This window comes from Aphidius gifuensis, linkage group LG5 (assembly GCF_014905175.1).
Source record: "Aphidius gifuensis isolate YNYX2018 linkage group LG5, ASM1490517v1, whole genome shotgun sequence".
Classification (NCBI taxonomy): domain Eukaryota; kingdom Metazoa; phylum Arthropoda; class Insecta; order Hymenoptera; family Braconidae; genus Aphidius; species Aphidius gifuensis.
Genome location: NC_057792.1, coordinates 5216661 through 5237363, shown reverse-complemented (window position 1 = coordinate 5237363; position 20703 = coordinate 5216661). Strand labels below are relative to the sequence as shown.

Genomic DNA, 20703 nt, shown 5'->3' with positions numbered 1-20703 from the left:
ACATAACGAAAATATTTTTCTCCTTAAATTTCGTTGGATTTTACTATTACCCCAAGTTATTGTGAATATTTTTTTTTCGTTTTTTTATTCTTAGGCTATTAAATAATTTTAAAAAAAAATTTTTTAAATATTAAAATAAAAGCTATGAAATTTACTTTTTACTCCAAAATATTTTCAGTCAAAAATAGCTCAAAAATTCAACAATTTTTATGTTAAAAAAACTTCAAATCAAATCAAATAAAAATTGATAAATCAACATATCAAAAATTATATTAAAAATTAATTAGAATTTTTTAAAACCCTAAAGTTTAAATTAAATATTCAAAATAAATATAATTTTTCATCTTGAATTTTCACAGAGCTAAAATAAAATATAAACATATTGAAAATTGACGTGTGTAAATAAATATTATCGATAGAAGGGGGAATAAATAAAAATATAAAATGATGCTGTAAAAAAATAAGGAGAGGGTGGGTCCAGTGGGCTGGTACCCATAGGTTGGAAGTGGCCAAAGAGGTGGGTCTGTCTCTCATTCATTCTCTCACTCGATCAACAATATTCATCTCTTTCACTCGTACACTTTCATTTTGCTATCCACTGGTCGAGTCACGGGAAAACTTGTGTTGTTCTTGAGGGCAGTCACAACGCGACCGCTCAACGAGCTAGCCGCGCATTATTTTTCATATATATACATAAAATAATATATATCAATATATATTTTTTAATTTTTTCATATGTTTATTTTATTATTTAAATATAACAAAATTTGAAAAAAAAAAAAAAACATATTACAATGTGTGTTCAAAAATTCATTAATGTGAAAAATTATTAATATTTATTTGTGATATGGATTAATAATATATTGTGTTGAAAAATTTAAAAGGAAACAAAATAAAATGTGAATTTAATATAAATATATTAAATAATTGTGCAATATATACAAGTGAATTAATGGATAACCATGATTGATTTATTTAAACAATAAAAACAAGATAATTGGATAATAATATTTATTGATGATTTCTGTTAATGACATTCAGCATAATTTTTTTGTTATTATATGATTTTATTTATTTATTTTTTATTTATTTTATTATGATGGATTTGACACATGGATACTGATGGAACCAGTAGGGGGGTAGGGGGCCTGTGTAAATAATTAAATAGTATTACGTGTCAAACTATTTAATACGTGTTGATATAGATAATTTATCTATTTTTTTTTTTTTTTTTAATAAATATATTACTTATTTTGGAGTAATATATTAATGAAAAATTTGTGCCAAAAATATTTGATTTTTATATGACTGTTGATTTATTTATTATTGTGATTTATTTGGGATATTTTTTTTTGATATATTTTGGTGATAATAATTTTTGTTGATTTATTGGTTGATTAATTTTAAAAATTTGGATTATTGTATCGACAGTTCCTAGTACAAAAAGGTGCACACACAGTGTTTGTGATTTATTTTTATATTTTTTTTAATTTTGGATTTATTGTGAAATAATAACAACATTTTACATTAACAAGGTATGTTTATTTATATTGTTTAATTAGTTTATATGGTTTTTAATTATTTATTGATTTTTTTTTTTTATAAATGACATTCGCTTTTCCGGGAAATTTTCTTTTGTCATTGTGCGTCGCAAAGATGATCGGCGAAAATAATTCATATGTTGATAAAAAAAAAAAATAGATAATGTAAATTTAAAAAATCAATAATTAATTATAAATCAATTGGTTTATTTTTTAATTAAAATAGTAAGTATGTTTTTTGTCAATTCATTTATTTTTTTTTGTTTTTCATAGTTTGAAAAATATATTATAAATAAATTCAAGGGTATGATTTAATAATTAGTATTACAATCTAAACAATAAAATATATATTCTCAAAATTTAGAAATTGTAAATAACGATTGATAATTTCGAATTATTCAAAATATTAAATTCAAAAATAGACATAATTAATTCATCCAAACAACTAAATTTTCCAATAATATTTTTAAAAACTATATACCCCTTAAATCTTAGGGAAAAAAATAAAAAAGAAAATCCATACATTGACATTCAACTCCATCATGGCGGTCCATTCGCGATGAGTCAACCAATTTCGCGAAATAAAAGAAAAATATCTCCAATAATTGATAAGCCCCCTCTAAATAAAAAAAAAAAAAAAAACACCAATAATTAAACAAATAAAAAAAATTATTATAAATAAAATAAGAAAAAATACATAGATTTTTTTTTTTTTATCCGTATGGTACACGGATGTTGATGGTTGCATTGAGATGAAAAAAAAAAGAGGGGGAATAAAGAAATAAGGGGGTGGTGGGAGGCGGGGTTAAGGAGGCGAGTCAAAACCGAAGTACGGCCACTAGTACGTATATATATTATGTACCGATTTATATATATATGTATAAAAGAAGTGGATTGAGAATAAAGTGAGATAGTTGTATACATATTGAGATGTGAAATAATCTTATGTACATATATACAAGAGTGAATAAGCATAAGAGTGAGTAAAATGATGAGAGAAATGTTTAAATGTTGTTTGTGTGTTGTATGTTCATGTATCATTTATATATATGCAGTGATATGTGTGTGTGTATGATAAAAGTGGGTGGATGGGTGGATGGGTTGATAGGTGGAGAAGAAATAAAATAATACCATGTCATAGACAAGGACAGGTTAATGCGCATACACAAAAATATATATACACACATATATTCATTCATATATATGAGGGTGGAATACACTGGAATACATATTATTCGGTGGGGATGTATTAGGAGTGGTGCTTAACGTCATCGCGCATTCACTCACCGGCCGTTGCCGACGCCACTGTGCTCCGACACACGTTATCTCCACACGAGCACTTATTTTTATAACTTTTTTTTTTTTTTTTTTTTTATATATACAATCTCTCTCTCTCTCTTTTTTGGAGAATATAAATGAAAAAAAAATTAATTAAATAATAAACATGATTGTTAAAAAGTTTGATAATTGGTGATTTTTTAAATTCAAAATTAAAGTAAATACATTATAAAATTCATTAAAACATCATGTGATTTGACTATGATTTTTTATAATGAAAAAAAAAAATTCATGTGATTATATGCTGAAATATTTGATATATGGTTTTGTCAAATTTGTGAACTTTCAATGTGATTTTTAGTTGAAAAGAAAATATTTGTTTTTTTTTTTTTTTTTTTTTTTTTAATTTAATTAACAACAAAAAAAAAAAACGTGCCCTGGAGAACAAGTGCGAGTTGCAGTGTGTGTGATTTTTCGATAAATTTTATTTTAAGTTTAAAATTATTCAAAAAAAAAAAAAATATATTTATTTTTACAAATTGAATGAAGAAAAAGAAAAGAAAAAAAAAAAAATTTATAACAAGTCGGTGACGTGTTCTGGAACAAGTGTTTGAAATAATTTATAATTTTGTTTTTTTTTTTTTTTTTGTAATAAAAAATAAACGGTGCAAGTGATATCAAATTTTTGTTTTTTTTTTTAATTATTGGTGTTTTTATTTTTTAAGTAATTGTTTTATTAATTTTATTGGTGGTGCAATATATTAATGATTGTTAGGGGGTAGTTAATATTAAATAGTGTCAATCAGCTGGTGAATTTAACGGGTGCGTTTAAGTGCCCGCGAACCGACGCTTCCGTATTTAAAATGTACGTATATAAATATCGTTGGGAAAAGAAAGAATAAATTAATTTAAAACTTGAAAATTAATGACATGATTTTTTGGATGAATTAATTCTGTTTAGTTTGATCGATCCCGTCGCCTCGTGACCAGCTCATAAAAGAACAAAAAAAATAATAATATCATAACAATAGTCATGAGAACAATAAAAAATTTGAAACTCGCGTGCAGCAAAATACGGGGGTTACAGTGATTTTACGATTTCAATACCCTTTCTTTTGATTTTCTCATCATAAAATATACTTTTTTTACATTATATTTTTTATGCTTATAAATAAAGCTCACGTGTACAATTGTATAGTCTTTTTAACGTCCTCAACTTGATGTACTTAAATTGACAATTTTATTGATCTAACTCGACCCGAAAAACGCTATTTATATAAAATTTAAATATTTAAACAATATTATTTAAGAGAAAATAATTTTCATATATATTTTTTAATTTTTTTTTCATAATAATTTTGTTGCAACTTTTGTTTATTTATTTTCAATTTAAACCACAATTTTTTTGATGGATAATAAAATTAAAATTATAATATATAAATAAAAATAAACAAAATTTCTATAGAGTTGAATGAATTTTATTACAAAATTGTTTTTATAAAATTTTCTTTTTGTTTTCTGCGCATGGTATTCATTCAGACACGTGTGAGTTTCAAAACAAAGTTTTCATATGAAATTTTGCGCGCCAGTAAAACGTGTTTTCCCTTTCTTCATTGTATTATCTATAGAAATTATTATTTTTGTTATTTTTATTAATTTTAAAATTATACTTTGATAGAAAAAAAAATAACAACATGTTGAAATATTTTATAATTTAAATTCGGTCATTGTTAAACAAATAATTAGTGCATAAAATTAAGTCAACAAAAAAAACGTATATATATTTTACAAAAAAATATGTGAAATTTTAATTTTAATTATTATAAATAACCATGATATTATTAAATAAAATATCCAGGTCAAATTGAATAACTAATCACCCTTGAATTTTATTTTATATATTTTTTAAAAAATTAATTATTATTCTTGGATTTTTTTTTAAATAATATATTTATAATTAATATCATAAGACAAGTAATTTCAAAAATAAAAGATAATTAATTATTAAAGTAAAATTAATAATATTTTTGCATTAATTAAATGATATTAATTTAATTTTTTTTTTTATTTCAGATAATAAAAATAAAGGGTGAAAAGAAAAAAAATAAAAGAAGGTGATAATTGTAAAAAAATAAAAAAAAAAAGTGAAATAAAAAAGAAAAAAAAAAAAATTAACAAGTTGACGAATGTGTTGAGTGATAAATAAATAAATAAATAACGGTCAAGGTGGCTTCGACGTGTGTAATAATATTTAAAAAATGTCAAGCACCGCGGAAAGTCCCGACGGTGGACTGGCACTGCAGTCACACTATTCATTACGATGGAATAATCATCAGAATCATATATTACAAGCATTTGAGGCATTATTACATGCTGAATTACTCGTCGATGTCACTCTCGTTTGTTCAGAAAGTAGTATCAGAGCACACAAGGTTGTTCTTAGTGCATGCAGGTAAATCAAATTTATATATTAAATATTAAAAATTAATTTTCAATTGATAAACTATCTCTTTTCAATTAATAAGCTATCATTTATTAATTATTTAAATATAATTTTCATCTAGAAAAAAAAAAAACATGAGATCTTTCTATTCGAAAAACTTTACATAAGACTTTATTAATTTTTTTTTTTCTTTCGGTAATTTCGGTTATATTGTCATTAAATTATTTAAATAAATAAAATTTATTAATATTTATTTGTTTATTTATAAATTAATATTTTAATTTTCGGCATGAATATCATAAACTTTTATAATTTTCAAACCAAATACTCTATGAACATTAGAGTTCCAGATCCAGTTGAATCTGTGATCTAGTCTTCCCAAATATTGATATACTCTACTTAAATTTTTTATTTCTCTTCATATAAAAAGCTAGAATCAATTTTTCAAATGAAAAATAATCATCTTATTTCTCTTTAGACTATTTAAAAATTAAATTAAATAATAAAAATATGAATCTTGCATAAAATATGTCATTTTGTCTGACTAAATATTGATATGTTCTACTTAATTTTTTCTTTAATTTTGTCAAATAAAAAAAACTAAATTTTATCATTTTAATTATTTTAATTAATAAGCTATCAATAAGCTTTATTTTCATAATTTTTTCATTCAACAAAAGTATATTATATAAATGTTAATGAATAATTTTCTTTGTTTAAAATTATTATTTTAAAATGTCATTTTATTCTCGTATTATCTAATTTTAATTATCATAAATATAATTTATATTAATAACCGGAAATGTGAAATCGATCTTATATATTACCTACTTTCCATTCACATCTCATCGAGTGACATGAAAATTTTCAATTAGTTATTATGTTCACTGTTAAATTTCATTCATTCTATTTAAATCTTTTTTTCTTTTATTATTAAAATCTCTTATCAAAATTATCATTTCACCTGTCGAAAAAAAAATAAAAAATATAATTTTTGTTTGTTTTTTTTTTCTATTTTAAAGCCCATTTTTTGAGAGGATATTTGCTGAACATCCATGTAAACATCCGGTGATAGTATTGAAGGATTTTCCTGGTCGTGAAGTTGGAGCTCTTGTTGATTTTATGTATCGTGGTGAGGTACGTGTTGGACGTGATGATTTACCTGGTTTAATGAGAGCTGCTGAAAGTTTACAAGTACGTGGTTTAGCATTATCACAACAACGTCCAGTGTCACCAATTGATACTGAAATTGAAACACCATCATCAGATATATTAATAAATGAACCATTAACACCAGATAATATTATTAATAATAATAATAATAGTAATAACAACAATAATAATGAACAAATAATTGATGATGAAGATGAGGATGATGATGAAGATGATGACGATGATAATATATCTGAAACATTATTAACAAATAAAAATAATAATCATAATAATAGTATATTTAGAATAAAAAAACGTATTGTTGTTGATGATGAACAATTATCATCACATATTAATAACAATAATAATAATCATCATCATCATCATAATAATATAAATTTTACAATACGTGATTTACGTGAATCATGTGGTTCACCATTATTACCAAGAAGAAAACAAGCAAGACCACGTAGAAGATCTGGTGAATTAATACCACAAGATTTAAGTAGACCACATCCACCATCAAGTTTAAGTCCATCAATAAGTAATATTAATATATCACCAATTGATAATAATAAAAAATCACAAAATAATAATTATCAAAAAAATTTAATAACAACCACAACAACAACATCATCATCAACAACAACAGCATCATCAACGTTACCATCAGTAACATGTCCAACAAATGATTTATTAAATATGACAAATAAAAAATTAACTGTTAATATTAATAGAAATCAATTGAGTCCATTGATTAATGATACAAATGATGATGTTGCTGAAAATTTATCAATGAAACGTTCAATATCACCCTCATTATCAGATACAAATCATCATCAACAACAACAGCAACAACAACAACAACAACAACTTCATCATTCTCATCATCATCATCTACATCATCATGGAATTAAGACTGAAAGTGAGTCAGCAAGTAGTCCACGTGGTTCACCATCAACTGGTACAAGTCAACATCCAGATAATTCAATAAATGATTTACCAACAGCAAGTTTACCATCAATAAGTGCATTATCATTAACACCACCACATCATCATAGTGAATATTTAGCAAGTCTTGGACAATTTGCTGCTCATTGGTTACCAAATAATACACAAAATCAAGGACATCATCATTCACATCATTCACATCATCATCAGCAGCAGCAACAACAACAACAACAACGGGATGGTAGTCCACAAGGACATAATAGAAATATTAATAATCCTTATCATTCACAACAACAACAACAGCAACAACAGCAGCAACAACAACAACAAGAATCACGTAGATCAATTGGTGTATTTTCAATTGATCAAATGTCACCATTATCATCAAGTGGTACATTATTTTCTCATACAAGTGGTATTGATAGAACATCATTGTTAGCTGATATACATGATAGTTTTAAACCAGAAACATTACATGGTTTATTTGGTGGTAATATTGGTGGTCATCATATTAGTAAAAAATCAAAAAAACAACGTGATAGTGATAGTGCTAGAAGATGGAGTGAACATAGTAGAGGTGGTATGCCAATTGGTAGACCAAAAGGACAACATTCAGCACCACGTGGTGGTCCACCACGTTCATGGACAAATGCTGAATTAACTGAAGCATTACAACATGTATGGAATAAAAAAATGACAACATCACAAGCAAGTAGAATGTTTGGTATACCATATAACAGTTTATTAATGTATGTTAGAGGTAAATATGGTAAAAGTTTAAAACTTGAACAATTAAGAAGGGATTGTACTGGTACAACAACAAATGATGTTATTAATAATATAAATAATAATTTAAAATTACAACAACAAACATCATTAACACATACTATTGGTGGTTTAACACATCATGATGATAATAATTATTCACATCATTCATTATTAAGTGCTAATTTACAACAAAATTTTTTTCCTGATTTTGTTAATACAAATTTTCCAGTACCAGTATCAATGGTACATTTATTACCACCAAGTGAACAAAAAAATTATGATAATCCAAATTGTACGGGACCACCTGGAACAAGTGATATACAATCAAGATCACCATCACCAAATAATCATGATATTATACCACAATCAGCACAATCAGCACCGGCATTGTTACAACAAAATGGTGCTGAATGATAATTTGTTATTGTTGTTGTTGTTGCTTTATTTTTTTTCTTTTATTTTCATACGTAATGAAATTATTATTATCAACACTTTTTGTATGGTATTTCATGATGGTACAATTTGTTATTATAAAAGATACATTTTAATTTGACATTTTAAACAAGACATTTTGGTCAATTGTCTTAATTGTCCCCTGAAGATTATATTCAACAAAAAATTAAAAGACTGAACACACACTCACATCATTTATCTTGATGACATCGATGGATTTCCAGTGAATTTTTTTTTTTAATTAATTTATAATTATTTGTTAATTTTTTTGAGAAAAGAAAAGTAGTTATATGAATTCTTTTTTTTTTTTTGCAATATATTGTTTATAAATTTGTTTTTTTTTTTTTTTCAAAGCACTGATCACGATTTGTTGGAATGTTAAATTTACTTTCTAATGCTGTTATATTATTTTCATCTTTGGTATATACACGTAACCAATAGCAATGACTTCACGTCAAAAGAAAAATATTTTTTATTTTTAAAAGTAACTATTTTTTTTTTCTGCTCGTATATTATTATTTTTTAGTTTGTTGAAAATTATCCTTCTAACATATCGTGGCAGGCTCACTATTAAAATACACAATGAAAGAAAAATAATATTTGAAAAAAAAAAAAAAAAAAAAGTGATATCAGGAAGGAAAACAAGTGAATTTTCTTTTTTTTACGTTTACCGGTTTAAATTGAAAGGAAAAAAACTTTTTGAGGATGAAATTTTTTATTTACTTTTATTTTATTTTTCATGAATGAAAATATATAAAAAATATAAAAATATTTATAATGATATAAATAAAAATAAAATCTGTAACTCGCTGGGGTTCAGGAAGGATGCATGATGAAACGAATATTGCGTGAAGGGATAATAGGTTAACACACATATATACTATTTCAAAAAAATTTTTTTTAATTCACATGCATTTCTATGATTATTATTTTGTTAAATCTAATTATTGTAATATTTTTTAAATTCAACAAATTTATTTTTAATTAGTTAAAAAAAATATTTATCTATGTAATTATTATTATTATTAGTATTATTATTTTAAAGTGATATATATAACTGGAAAAAATTTATTTTGCGAAAATTAGCACAAATCAAGGGGGTTGATGCAATAATCGCAGTGATACAAGAAAACTTTTTTTTTTTTTATTTATCTATATTGATATTATTACTATTAATTTTTATTATTGTAATCATTATTTTATTATTAATATTATTATTATTAAAAACTGTAAATAGTATTATTATTATAATTTTATTTTGTTTTTTTTTTTTTATATTTATTTTGTCTGTATTTATTTTCTTTTCTCTGTTACTTTTTATCTTTGTTGGATGATATTTTTTATTAAGACATATATAAGATCAAGAAATATATAAATATATGAAAAAAAAAAATAATACCTATTTCGTTTCCGGAGATCCCGAGGGGGATGTGATTTCTTTTTTCTTTTCATTTGCGAATAAAATGAATAAATAAATTCTTTTGATTTAAAATTTAAATGAAATTAATTAAAAAAATTTTTTTCATACAAAATTTGTACGATCATGTTGACCATACACAATAAAAATAATCAACACAAACATCCACATACACAAAAAAATAAAACACATTTTTTTCGAGGAATTAAAAAATTAATGATTTAAAATAAATTAAATTATAAATAACCAATATTTCGACAACCAGATACGGAAGCGCAGGGTAACTAACACATCAGGGATAGCCACAGACAAATCTACGATAGATAAATGAGAAGAAAAATAATGAAAAAAATAAAAAAAAATAAAAATATAAAAAATTGCTACATATTAATGAAGACAGAATAATAATAATAATAAAAAAAATAAATAAAAACTTATTAAAAGGTAATTCATAAATATAGTATGAATTATTTCATTAAAAATTTGCGGAAAAAAAAAATACGTGCGTTTGTGTGTGAAAGAAATTAAAAAAAAAAAAAATTAATAATAAAAATCGGGTGGGTGGTAATAAATAGAGGTTGGGTATGAGGGGAAGGGGGAGTAAATTCAAATGATTATAAAAATTTTTACAAAAACCAAAAAATAACATTTAATAAAATTTAAAAAAAAAAATATAAAATTAATATCCAGTTGATCTATTAGAAATCGAAAGAGACTGAAAAAAAAAAATTTTTATTAAATGAAATTTAGTGAGTGAAATTATAAGAATAATGATAATTTTTTTTTTTAATTTTATTGGATAACCCTCCACCTTCCCCTCAAGCAATGAAATAATTTTAAAAATCTAAAAATTTAATAAACATTATGATAAAGAAAGAAAAGAAAAATTAAATAAGAAATGCAAAAAAAAAATAATAAATTAAAATAAATAAGCCTGTAAAATACAAACTGATATTATTGATTATTAATTAACTAATATATAGTATTAAATAAACAGGGTGTTTAAAATGCGTTAAAGTCCAAAACGACAGGTAGCAAAAATCACATTTAAATAAATATTAAATTTAAAAGAAAAAAAACTATTATTAAAATTGATAAATCTTGAATGACTATAATGAATGAAAATAGTAATTTTATAAATTCATTTTAAATATTTTACAAATAATAAAATTATCAATATTTAAAAAATTTAATTATCATTAAACTCTTTGTATACTGAAGAAGAAAAAAAATATTTTTTTTTTTCATCAATATATACAAAGCTATCTGTCCATTCTAAACACTCTTAATTTTTGCATTAAATTTTTTTTGTTTTTATATCATATGTTGTTAATAAAATTGATTGTTTTTTTTTTTGAAAATTTTTTTTCCATAAAAATCACCAACGTGAGAATGAAATTGATAAATACATTTAGAAAAAAAAAAAAATTATTATATATATGAAGACAGTATTGACAGTGTGTGAGTGAAAAAGTATGAACAGAAAAAATAAAAAACAAAAATACATAGTGAAATATGTGATAGGCACCATGTGCGGACTTCAGTATTATTTTGCAGTTGAAATAAACGTAAATTAAACAAAAAAAAAAAATAATAAAAATTAATAACAAATACATTAAAGTTTAAATAAAAAATAATTAAAAAACTAAAAAAAAAAAAAACATTACGAATGTGAGAATATGGAAGAATGAATCGTAAAGAAAAAATATGAAAAAATAAAAAAAAAAAAAAAATATGTTAGGTAGAGTTAATGATGACAAATCTTAATGCCTGTTTTCGTTGTTATATAAAAGATGATTGAGTGACGAGAAAAGGGACAGACAAGACGAGATCCTTTTTATGATGATGATAAGAAGGGTGGTAAATTTACTGGGTGAGTTTGGCATGAGGGGGAGGGAAAAAAAATAGGGAAAAGTTAAATAAAATATATGAGACAAATAATACCGTCATTTTATTTAATATAAAAATAAAATTCAAAAGTTGAGAGTACACTTGAAAAATTAATTTGAAAAATAAAAAAATATATATATTTGAATATGTCTTAAAAATGTGTCAATTAAAAGGTAAAAAAAAATATTTTTTTAATGTTATTGTTTATTTTAATATTGAATAATAAAATATTAAATTTTTTGTTTTTAATTTATTTAATTTATATGAATAAACAGTGAAAATTAAAAAAATTTATGTTGAAAATTTTTTTTTTTAATTGACACATTTTTCAAGATGTATTTCGAAGGAAAAAAAAAATTATTTGTTAATTTTTTTTTTTTTTTAAACTGATAATAATCAACTGGATTGTTTTTTTTTTTTTATATATCAAAAATTTCCTTGATAAAGTAATAATTAAACTTCGGGCCAAAAGAAAAAAAACAACAAAAAATTTAATAATTCAAATTTTCAATTTAAAAAAAAAAAAAACAAATAATAACTGATTAAAAATGAAAATAAATATTTGATTAAAGTAAAAAAAGAGTGTATAAAGAATGTGTGGTTAAATAGCGGAAATAAAATTTCGATAATAAAAATATAAATTAAATAAAATAAAAAAATTAAATAAATGAATAACGTGACTCTCGTGAGATTCAAAAGATTCATTCTTTTTCACAGAAATAAATAAATATTATTAACTGTTAATTTTATATTATTATTATTTTTTTTTTTTCTAATCAATGGTTGAAAAAAAAAAATAATGATAACTACACGTTGTACGTAAAAGAAGTTATAAAAAACAAGCTGATAAATAAGAAAAAAATACAATTTTTATTTACAGAAAAAAAAATAAAACATAAAAAAGGTTGTATTCGAAGGTTCATTTTTTTATATATAAAAAAATTAATTTAATTAATTGTGCAAAAGGGTTTGATAGCGACTGATTAATTCAAGTTAAAAAAAAATATGCTATTGTTATAATCTCGTTACATATCATTATCTGAAAATAGATAAAGCAAAAATAGAAGAAAAAAAATAATAATAATTTGTTAATATAAAAATAATTTTTTCCAACAAGAAAATCATGTATATATATTATTTTTTTTCTACAGTAATTATATTTTTCTGCAACGTTAAAATGTAATTTTCTAGAAATTCATTACTATGTCATTGAGTGATTATTAATAATGAATTTACCAAATTTTTATTTTATCAATTTAACAAAAGAACTGAAATACTCTAAATATTTTTTTGAGTACGTTTTTTTTTTTTTTTTTAACCAGATAAATTAATTTTTTTACAATTAATTAATGAAATAGTTGAAATTTATAACACAGATTAATTATTATCGTTGATATATACAGTTAAAAAAAAAATAATAATACAATAATATTTTAATTCAATAGTTTTATTTTTATTAAACTGCAATTTTTCTTGTTTTTTTAATTGCAATTTAGTGAGTTAATGATTTATAAGGAAAAATTATAATTACGTGATTTGTTTTGTTCATTAAAAAAATGATCATTCATATTGTTGTTTTTGAAAAAAATATAAATGAATCATCACAGAGAAATTAATTTCAAAGATTTAAAAAAAATTGTGCAATTTAAAAAACCAAATGGGTTTATTGATTTTTTATTCACCAATAATTTGTATTATTTAATTTATTATTTAAACTCACTAAATTTAGCAACTGTAAATAATTTAAATAACAAAAAAAAAAAATTAAACATACTGTGAAACACGCAATGAATAAAATGATTAATTTAGTTTTTAATAAAAATTTAAAATGTTTATATAATTATATTTCTGTGAAAGAAAAATTAATGCAAAGATAAAAAAACAACAAATTTAAAATGACAAGAGTATGAAAAAATTATGAGATAAAAAAAGTAAAAACAAAGATTGATTGTTTATTCGGATACAACCTTTGTTCAATATTAGTTTATTATTTAATTATTGAATAATATGAAAAACGCAAATTGATTATTTATGTAAAAAAAAAAAAAATGTTGTAAATGATTGTAAACAACAGAAGGTATCAAAACGATGGGACAAACGAAAAAAATATACTTTCTTTTGATAAGGAAGTACCATTTGACCGAAGATAATCAAATATTGTAAATTCAAAAACCGACAAATCAGATGGCGGCACTCACTATTCGAAATTTAAAAATTTATCCCACAATATTATCGAGATTTCTAGCTTATCAACAAACGATAAGCTGCTAAATATTTCAAATAACAACAAGTTATAAATAATTATTGATTTGAAATAGTATTAATAAATACTGGTTGCACCGATAATAATAATTTTAAAAACATAGAAACAAACAGACAAAGCCTAGCCTCGTAAAATTCGCATCAAAGCCAACAATAGATATGATTTATTTGTTTAAAAATTGATTATTTAATTTAAATAATTTATACAAATGACAGATAATAATTTGTACATTATAAAAAAATAACAAATGAAATAGGAAAAAAGAAAAATAGTAATAACAAGAAACAATTAAACATATAGAAAAATAAAAAAGGATGATGATGATAACAGGATTACACATTGCCCTCTTTTCAATTGCAGATTATAATATACAATATATTTATACTATTATTACCGTGTACCATAGACAAGATAAAAAAATGAAAAATAGGAAAAAAAAATAATAAGAAAAGAATTACAATAATACAACTTACTATATATTATACAGAGAACCACCGCCACCCAGTATATTTTTTACAGGTTTACATTGTATTACAGTTTATAATGTTTGATATACATTAATGAAATAAAAATATAAAAACAATAAATAGATAAAATAAAAATACAACAAAACAAATATTAAATAAATAAAAATAGTTACAATAACAATTATACCGAATGGAAAAATATAAATACAACAATTGGCCAATTGTTAAAAATATAGGCCATAATTTTATTAATTTTATTATCATAATTTTTATTTATTTAAAAAATATAAAAAAATAAAAAAAAAAAAAAAACGCCAACAATATATAACAATAAACTTAAATATCGTTCATTAATAATGAGAAATAAAAAATTTATCATCACAAAAATTAAACAAAGTAAGAAGCTATTAAATAATGAAAATAAAAATAATATTTTTTTCCGTAATTAATTGTTTTTTTTTCTTATAATTTACTGATAATTATAACCCTGTCGATTATGATGAAAAAAATAAATAAATAAATAAAACAGGGGACCAATATTGAACAACTCTATTTTTATGTAATCACATATATACAATATAACAATAATAATAATAGCATATATATAGATAAACAAATATAAATATATTAAAATAACGTTAATTGTTTAAATTTAATTACAACAATAGTTCGATATTTTTATTAATTACGGAAATGATATTATTTTTTTTTTTGCTATTTTTAATTTAATTAATTTGTTTATATTTTTGTGATGTTGATTTTATTTATTGTTAATTAATGAACGATCAAACGATTGATGCTACATACATGTGATACATTTTTACTGCTGGTTACTACTGAGACTTCCTCGCTGAATTTTAACGATAAAATTTATTATTATTAACACAATCATTAATTTTCAATTTTAAAAAAATGTTATAAATATATATTGGTATATATATATTTTTTTTTTTATAATTTTGATCGTTAAAATCAGCACCACTAGTTCACTCAAGCACACATTTTAATAATCACAATTTATAATTATTAATAAATAAATAATACAAACCAAGTTACAATATATAAAAAAAAAAACAAAAACCTCAAATTTATAAATTGAATTTTTAAATTGACAAAAAAAAAAAAAAATAAAATAATAAATAATAAATAATAACTGGATGCGTTGCGAGGCTAGGGACAAGGCAAACTACCCATAAATTACCTTTTTTCTCAATGGATAAATATTCACCCCTATTCCACAAACAAAACAAAAAATTTACAAATAAATATCCTAAAAATTTTTGGCCTGATAAAAATTATAACTACGTAAAAACGGTTAAGCGGAAAAATAAAAATTATTGTCCCCAAAAAAAATTAAACCCTCCCTCCTACCCTTGTACTCTTTATTAAGGATAAAAACCCTACCCCGATTACCATACGAATTATCTATATTAATCCCAAAATAAAAAAAACTGTACATACCAATTGTAAAAAAAAGAAAAAAAATGAAAAAAATGAAAAAAAAAATGATAAAAAAATTGCATCACTGTCAAATTCAATTGCATTTTTTATTGATAATCCTTTTGTTTATTTTAATGACTGATAAAAATTTATTTTCAGGTTCGTGGATGTTTGAAAGGGTTGCTAATGGCACAGTAACTCTGAAGGGTGAAAATTAATGAAGCAGAAATTCAGGTTTTTTTTTTTTTACTTTACTTTAAAATTAATGGCTTTTTCATAATCAATAACGTGTAGATGAATTTGAATATTTTAAAATGAAACAAAAAAAGTATATCCCAAATATAAGCCCACAATATTACCAATTTAAAAAATTTTTTAAATTATTATCAGTGATATGATTTATCACTAATAATAAAAAAAGAAAAAACAGTCCAAAATATTGGCGAAATTTATTCAAATATAATATCAAAAAAAAAACAAATAATTATTGTGTGTATATAAAATGAACAAACAAAGTAAAACAAAGCCGGTAAAAAAAAAAAAAATTTAATGTTTAAAAAAAAAAAAGCCAAAAAATTGTTATAGCAGTCAAAAACTGCTCATTCAAGACGATAAAAAAGATATATATCGAGCATCTGAGTGGTGATGCAGATGAAAAAAAAAAAAATTCATATATGAGAGTTATAAGAGGGTTGAATTTAAAATGTCAGTAACCTATCATTAAGAGCGATAACAGAATTATCGTCGTGTGTTGAATTTTTTATTTTTATTATTTATATATATATATATTTATTTAAAAAAATTTTTTTTTTTTTTTGTTTGCGGGTAATTACGATCGAATTCTTTCTTGGCATCGTTTTGATCGGCTCATCTTCATCGTTTCGTGTGTTGCATCCAACATCCATCCATTATTAGAAAACGATAATACGTAATAATGTTGTGTGTATGTTAGCATGTGGAACTGCCTGTTTCCTTCTATATATTCTTCTTCATTTCATCTTTTAGCCCCTTCATTTCTTCTTTGATCCTCCCTATATGCCAAAAAAATAAATAAAATAATGTATATATATATTTTTATAAAATAAATAAAAATAAATAAAATTAAGAGAAAAACCCGCGGGCTGTCTCTTGATCGATTGATGATCCTCGAAATTTTTTTTTTTTTTTTGCCAATTATTGGTATTTTGATTACATAATTAGACTCAATTACGAATATATTATTTTTTATTTTTTTTTTGTTTAATATTTTTGTTTATTTTATTGATATTCATTAAAAATTAATGTTTAAATTAAATATTGGTATAATTTAAATTTAACTTTTAATTGTTTATGTTATAAATTTATTTATTTTTTTTTAATTTATAAATGGTAATTAAATTTTAAATACAGTTTATTGTTGTTTTTTTATTTATTTGTTTTTTTTTTTGTTTTTTTTTTTTTATGTGTTGTGTATATATAAACATATTGATGGTGAATTTTGTGGTGGATATTTTGATGGTCCCCAAGATCCATCAGATGTGAATTCGTGAAGGCAAACGGCAGTTCTGCGAAATCCTTCGTGTAATCGATTCCGTCATGTCGCAGAGACCACCCGCGTATGGGACTCCCTAATAAATAAGTATTTGAGCCAAATGTTTTTTTTTTTTTTTTCATGTTTCTTTATTTTTTTTATTGGTTTTTCATTCTTGATTGATTTCTTTTGTTATATGTTTATTTTCCTACTCTCCTTTCTGATAATATAATCATCAATATATTATTATTGTTTCAAATAACAACGACAAATAATATAATTAAATAGTTTTTATTTTCAATTTGCCAATTGTTAAAAATACAGGCCATAATTCTATTTTAAAAAAATAATAGATATAATAATAAACTCGAATATCGGTCATTAATAATGAAAAATAAAAGATTTATCATCACAAAAATTGAACAAAGTAAGAAGCTATTAAATAATGAAAATAAAAATAATATTTTTTTTCCGTAATTAATTGTTTTTTTTTTCTTATAATTTACTGATAATTATAACCCTGTCGATTATGATGAAAAAAATAAATAAATAAATAAAACAGGGGACCAATATTGAACAACTCTATTTTTATGTAATCACATATATACAATATAACAATAATAATAATAGCATATATATATAGATAAACAAATATAAATATATTAAAATAACGTTAATTGTTTAAATTTAATTACAACAATAGTTCGATATTTTTATTAATTACGGAAATGATATTATTTTTTTTTTTGCTATTTTTAATTTAATTAATTTGTTTATATTTTTGTGATGTTGATTTTATTTATTGTTAATTAATGAACGATCAAACGATTGATGTGACAAACATTTTTACTGCTGGTTACTACTGAAACTTCCTCGCTGAATTTTAACGATAAAATTTATTATTATTAACGCAATGATTAATTTTAAATTTAAGTATTATATTGCTTATTACTGCGATTAACAGGACAACTTGTCAATCTATAGATATTTTTTTTTTTTCAAATATATCTAACAAGTAGATGATTATATTAAAAATTTGTAAAAATCTCAGGTTCCATATAATATATGACACTTGGAAGGTGTCACTACAGGAGAACATATTGGTTTATGAAAATTGCTGAAGTGGGTCTTCGCTTGTAGTGTAATATATACATTCAGTAAGTAAGTATATATATGTAAGTATATAATAATACATGTTTGGTTAAGAGACTGTAAAAAATTTGCCTGTCGTGTCACACGATATTCAAAGCTATCAAGGGGGCTTCGATTTGTTTATATATTTATTATTATTATTTCTCAATTTACCTTTAAACATTTAATATAAAAAACCCTTATTATAAAACTAAACAAAAAATAAAGCTATACTTTAAAATATATCATCTAAATAAGCTCAATATTTTTTAGTTGAGCTTTTATTTTTAAATGCAAAAAAATTGGTTTTTTCTCAAGACTTCATTATTTATTAATTTATATTTATTTAATAATTAATTTATTTAAATATATATAAACTATTTATATATATTATATATGTATTTATAAAATATAAAATTTGAACGTGCTCAGACAGTATGTGACTCACGTTTGTACTTCGTTATAAATACTATTTGTGAACATTTGTATGTTGGGGGAAGTAAAGAAAGGGGTCGGTGGGTGGATGAGTGAGGAGGGTAAGAAGAGTGAAGAGGTAAAAGTGAGAGAATGAAAAAAAAATATAAAAAATAGAGAAAGAATGATAATGATGAGCCGGACACACACGAGTGCGTGTTGCAAACTCTGTGTGGCGTGGCTCAAGCTCGTAACTCTCTTTTCACGGTCAACGAAATACCAGAGTCAACACACACTCACATATAATCCAATTTTTTTTTTTTTTTATAATTATCACTAAAAACTAAATATAATTTTCATTTTGATAAATAATTTTTTTGCAATAAATATCATTTTACAAAATATTTAAATAATTATTTGTTTTTTTTTTTTTTTTTTTAAATTATTTTATAGATTTGAAAAGAAAAAAAAAAACAATATACTTATATTAATATATTTTTATTGAGTGGTTATAAAAAATAATAATTTATTTATTTTTTTTTTTATTTATTTTTTGAAGTTTATGAAGGTTATAGAAGGAGGAGAAATGTTAAAAGAGGGCGGGAATATATGGTGAAACCCCGATGGATGTTTATGCGAAAGTTGGTTAAAAACGTTGTGTCGATATACGAGCCGATTGACCGCACATAGGCCTCGAGGGTATCTCTCTCTCTCTTTTACTCTTTTTTTTTTTAATTTTTTTTTTCCCTCTCAATATATATATGCTTCTGCTTGGTTTTTTATTTTTGCATTATGTTATAGCATTTACAGTACCCTTGTTTACTCCACGTGCTCACCAACAACAACAAATAATTTTAAATGTCAAATAATTCATATTTTTTATTTATTTAATATTTATAAAACAACAATAATTTAAAAATAATAGTTTCAGGATAAAGAATATACATGTTTTTTTTTTTTGCCATTATTAGTAATATAATATTTTAAATTTTTTGTATTTATATTTTTGATTTGTTTTTTTATACAATTTTTAATAATTATTCAAGTTATAAATAGAATACAAAAAAGTATATACAATATTGCACTTTTCACTGATACTTGGTTGCACAATATAAATATATTGTGTGGTTCCCACACCGCAGGTCATGATTTATCGGTTTGCTATCCGAGCTAACCGCTGTCATCATCCATATATCGTGTAAATCTGACTTTGCTGCTGTTGTTGCTTCTTGTCTTCTTTAAACCATCTGCCTCTTCAACTTCATTATATTCTTCTTTTATATATTCAAAAAAAAAAAATGACCAAATAACCATTCAAATCGTTTAAAAACAATTTTTTTTTATTTATAAAAATTTATATTTTTAATTATAATTAATAAACAATCATTTATTTATTTTTAAATAATGTATATTGAACGAAATTATAATAATCAATTATTTATTTATTATAGAACTTGTAAAATCAAAATTAATTTTTAAAGAAGAAAATTGAGTTGGCGCGCTTACAAGTACCATTTCTACTTGGGTCTGACTTTTAAGCGCACTAACTACTTACGGCGTCGCGTATCGGGCCGTTACTACTTTG

General features: G+C 22.7%; 1 protein-coding gene and 1 long non-coding RNA gene across 2 annotated transcripts in view; both read left to right on the top strand.

The window, feature by feature from the left end:
* Positions 1-18701, top strand: part of LOC122857181 — a 94403-nt gene extending 75702 nt beyond the window's left edge. The window contains exons 6-7 of the long non-coding RNA XR_006374186.1: positions 16223-16297; positions 18625-18701. This is a non-coding gene — a long non-coding RNA (uncharacterized LOC122857181). The remainder of the gene's footprint in view (positions 1-16222; positions 16298-18624) is intronic.
* Positions 4998-9030, top strand: LOC122857180 (protein jim lovell). The gene is made up of 3 exons (XM_044159220.1): positions 4998-5271; positions 6285-6646; positions 6785-9030. Exons 1-3 carry the CDS (start codon positions 5078-5080, stop codon positions 8545-8547), a joined length of 2319 nt encoding a protein of 772 aa, XP_044015155.1. The 5' UTR covers positions 4998-5077; the 3' UTR covers positions 8548-9030.
* Positions 18702-20703: the final 2002 nt, after the last annotated feature.